General features: G+C 49.8%; 1 protein-coding gene across 4 annotated transcripts in view; it reads right to left on the bottom strand.

The window, feature by feature from the left end:
• Positions 1 to 3688, bottom strand: part of CAMKK2 (calcium/calmodulin-dependent protein kinase kinase 2, beta) — a 56748-nt gene continuing 53060 nt past the window's right edge. For all 4 annotated transcript variants that reach the window (XM_011948522.1, XM_011948521.1, XM_011948523.1 and 1 more), the window contains one exon: positions 1 to 3162. In XM_011948522.1, the coding sequence (XP_011803912.1) occupies positions 3090 to 3162 (73 nt within the window). In that variant the 3' untranslated portion in view covers positions 1 to 3089. The remainder of the gene's footprint in view (positions 3163 to 3688) is intronic.

The raw sequence follows: 3688 nt of genomic DNA, 5'->3' as shown, positions 1-3688 counted from the left end.
GCACCATTTTGCTGTTTATTTCAACTTTACAGAGAAGCTTAAACATCTGTGGAAAAACACGAAAGGCTTATTTTTCTCTTAAGTTCATGTACTTTTTAGTGATAAATACACAGTATTTAACTTTATACACCTGATAAAAGGAAAATGCATAGTAGAAAGGGTCAGGAATGAAACAGAAGCATCGGGCGTTGAATTGATCACAGAGTAGAAAAGTCTGCAGTCCCCAGAAACTCGGCCTCCAGCTGGAGAGGGGAACCAGCGTACCCTGAAACTTCCCTAGCACCTTGGAAGCAAGTGGAGGTCATGGTTCTTCCACTCAGCAACGTGAAGCTCCCTGCTGGAAGACAAGTGACAGCGACAGGCCAGGCCTGTGTCCACCTGCACAGGCATTCTCCTTGTTCCAGAAAGGCTCTGAGGATGGGAGCCCTGCCTCTCAGGAAAGGCCAAGCCAGTGGGGAGAGGCCTCTGCAGCCCTAAGTGTCAACAAGGGGCTCAATAAGGCTTTCTGGGAGCCACTGGCAGCTGGTGGGATAGAAGGGGGAGGTGGAAAAGGGTAGAGGAAATGGGAAGTGAATGGAGGGTTTGTGCTTCCTTCGAGGTCACAGGTGCAGGCCACAGGTTGCTTACACCAAATTGGTCCCACAGATGAGCCAGCAATGGAAGAAATTATGGGCGTCCTCTTTGCCCCCCTGGAAGAGCTGCTCATAACAGCACCTCCTTTCCTGACAGAGCTGGCTTTTGAAAAATCAATGTGCTCCAACAGAGTGGCAGCTCAAATGCTTTGTGTTTACAGCTATCTTGGCTTGTCCTTTTCATGAGGGGTGGGTCCTTTCCACAGCTTGCTTCGGTGTTTCTTCGTTAAAAAAAAAAAAAGTCATCAATGTGGGCCTCCCCCACCCCACTGCCCCCACAGCTGGGTGCTGCCTGATTGCTGGCATTCCCTGGAAGAAATCTTAGATGGAAGTTCCATGGTGGGGAGAAATGGCATTGTCTGATGCAGCTGTGTAAACAAGAGAAGCCCTGCAGAAGCTCTGAGCACTGCCGCCCCCTGGGCCAGCCACCGGGCCAGGCCGGAGCCCACACAAGCAGGCTGGGCCTAAGACTAGGGACCCGCTGGCTTTAACCTCTGCAAGGTGCTTATTGCAAACTACCCAAGCCCCATCTGGTGCCAGAAGGGGTGGAGCTATTGAGTCCTCTCCCCATAAACGTAAAGTCAGGAGGGCAAGAGGAAGTGCTGGGTTACAAAGACCCAGCAAGCAGGCCAGATGGCCCTCTCTAGGCTACCTGTCCTTTGCTCTTCAAAACCAGCATTCCCTCATTCTGAACTGCTTATAAGATAGCAAAACAAGTCTGGCTAAACTATAGTCAAGAGCTTAGGATCTATGGAAGCCAAGAAGGCCCAGGGCTCCATGAATGGGCTGGGCAGGGACACACGGTCTTGCCTTTGTCTGAGAAGTCCTCACACCAGGGCTGATCAGATGTAAATGACAGGGAAGCAGAGTTTCCCGGTGCCATCTTTCCCCAGTCCAGATTCTGCCAAGCCCTGGAAAGCAGAGCTGGGAATCTCCCAGAGTCCTTCCAGCTTTCCTCCCCCTCCAACTTTACACTCCCCTACGTGTGACTCTGAAAGGAGTCACACTTGAACCTCAACCAAACTTCCCAATATTAACTGGAAGTCAAAAAGATGAACCCTTTCTTGCTGGACTTTTAGCTACAAAGGGGAACTTCCTGTGCCAAGCCCTGGTTTCCTCAGAGCCCGAGGAGTGCTGTGGGTTTCAACAATCTTCTCTAAAAGGGTGTCCCAAGGTTATTGTGTGGAGTCTAGGGAAGCTCAGATCCTCAGGATGAACATTTGTCTTTCGGTCCAGTGAAAGCATTTCCCAACTGGCCCTCCAGAAACTGGATATTTCATTGACCACAACAATCAGCTAGGATTTAAAATGAAAACAAAACCTTAGCAGTCTTTAGAATACACAGGTTATGAACTAGCTAAGCTGCTAATATATACAGGTGGGCATAGATTTCATCAGCTCTAACTGATCACATGTCTGAAGCCGTGAAATATATCCTGGAAGCTCTAAATAATTTCTGAACTACTGTGCTTTAGAGTTCAGTCTAGTTAGAGACTTGAAAATTTTTTTTGTTTAATCTTAAGCCATGTAATGTACATGGAAGCATAGGATTTCACCCTGAAGTTTTTGTAATTTGACAAAGAGATTTACCAGAGCTCGGTCAACTTTCTCAGAAACCTACTTTGAGCAGCTGTCATGAAGAAACACGTTCAGTCTTTCAGGAGAAACTTTTTCCCACCGCAGCTGCTGAATACCCTTCCAGGCTTGGAAAATCCCCTTCCAGAAGCACTTATTAAATTTCAAGCCCTTTCTACCTTCCTGACAATTCTACCCATTAAAAAATTTAAAAATCCTTCTTACAAATAAGTTGCATCAAAGCTCCCTGCAGCTACTGAGGGCCAGCCCTGCTCTGACTACTTGAGACCATGGCTCTGGAAGGTGCCATGGTTTGGGGTTTGTACAAGGAGCCACATCTAGCCCCCTACTCCCTATCAAATGCAGCAAACACCTCCATGGCCTCAGACCACCGGAGTTTTCTGCTCACCTTTCCACAGTTGTCAAACCCCACACACAGTCACTTGGTATATCTGACACGGTTCTGAAAATCACAATGAAGGATTTTTGGCATAAAAACGTTTTAAAAAGCAATTGTCCCAAAATGCATATGGGTTTGGGTCTGCAACTCCTCACACCCGCCTGTTCAGCCAGCCAGCGGCCAAGGTCGACGTCATGGAGTCAAGTCCTTTTTTTTTTTTTTTTTGGCCCCTTTAAAACAACAAAGGAAAAAACAAATAACCAGAGATGACGATCGAGGCTCTACACACGTGCTGGGTTTCCGTAGGACATGCTGCTATGGAAACGCGGTGCAGCAGCCCCCGAGAGGCGATGCGGCGCATGCGAGGTCGAGCGATCCAGGCAGCTACTCTGGCTCCATCGCCTCCTCAGGCCCCGGTGGATGCATGCGTGCGGGGGAGCCGGGGGCGAGGGCCCGGCAACTTTCCACGCAGGGACTGCCTCTCACAAGAGCACTTCCTCCTCCCCCACGGGGGGCGGGTCGGTGCCCTGGAGGTTGTCTTCGCTGCCTCGCTTCCTGCTCACCGAACAGAAAACCAAGATTAAGACTCTGAGAAACGCCAGCGAGGCCCTGAGCCAGCTGCTCCCACATCTGGGCCCCCTGCCCAAGTGGGCCGTCGCGCACCCCCTGGAACGTGATCTAGGTAACTCAGTCTTTGATATCCTCTCCCCTTTTCCTTGCTCACATAAATTTTTCAAAGGAGACTTTGCACCCAACTCCTCTGTAAATGAAAGACCAGCATCATTTGCCAAAAATAGCAAGGAACTGTACAACTGTTCCAAAACTATGTAACACCAAAAATCATTGCACAAATCCCAAGTAGAAGGCACCCCCCACCGTATGGCACCTGTCATACCAGGTTTTTAGGTACTTCGACCCCCCACTTAGGCTATGAGCTCTTACGGGGAAGGGACTGTGACGCTTGTCCTCAGTCACCAGATGTTGAGTTCCTTGTGCGGGGGGGTGATCAGAGCCTCCTCTGCCTGGCCTGGCACACAGCTGGCCCTCAAGAAAGGGCTGCTGGCCGGGCGCGGTGGCTCAA

This window comes from Colobus angolensis, unplaced genomic scaffold, assembly GCF_000951035.1.
Source record: "Colobus angolensis palliatus isolate OR3802 unplaced genomic scaffold, Cang.pa_1.0 Scaffold28, whole genome shotgun sequence".
NCBI classification, from domain to species: Eukaryota; Metazoa; Chordata; class Mammalia; order Primates; family Cercopithecidae; genus Colobus; species Colobus angolensis.
Note: the sequence above shows the minus strand (reverse complement) of the source record. Positions and strands in the feature narration are given on the sequence as shown.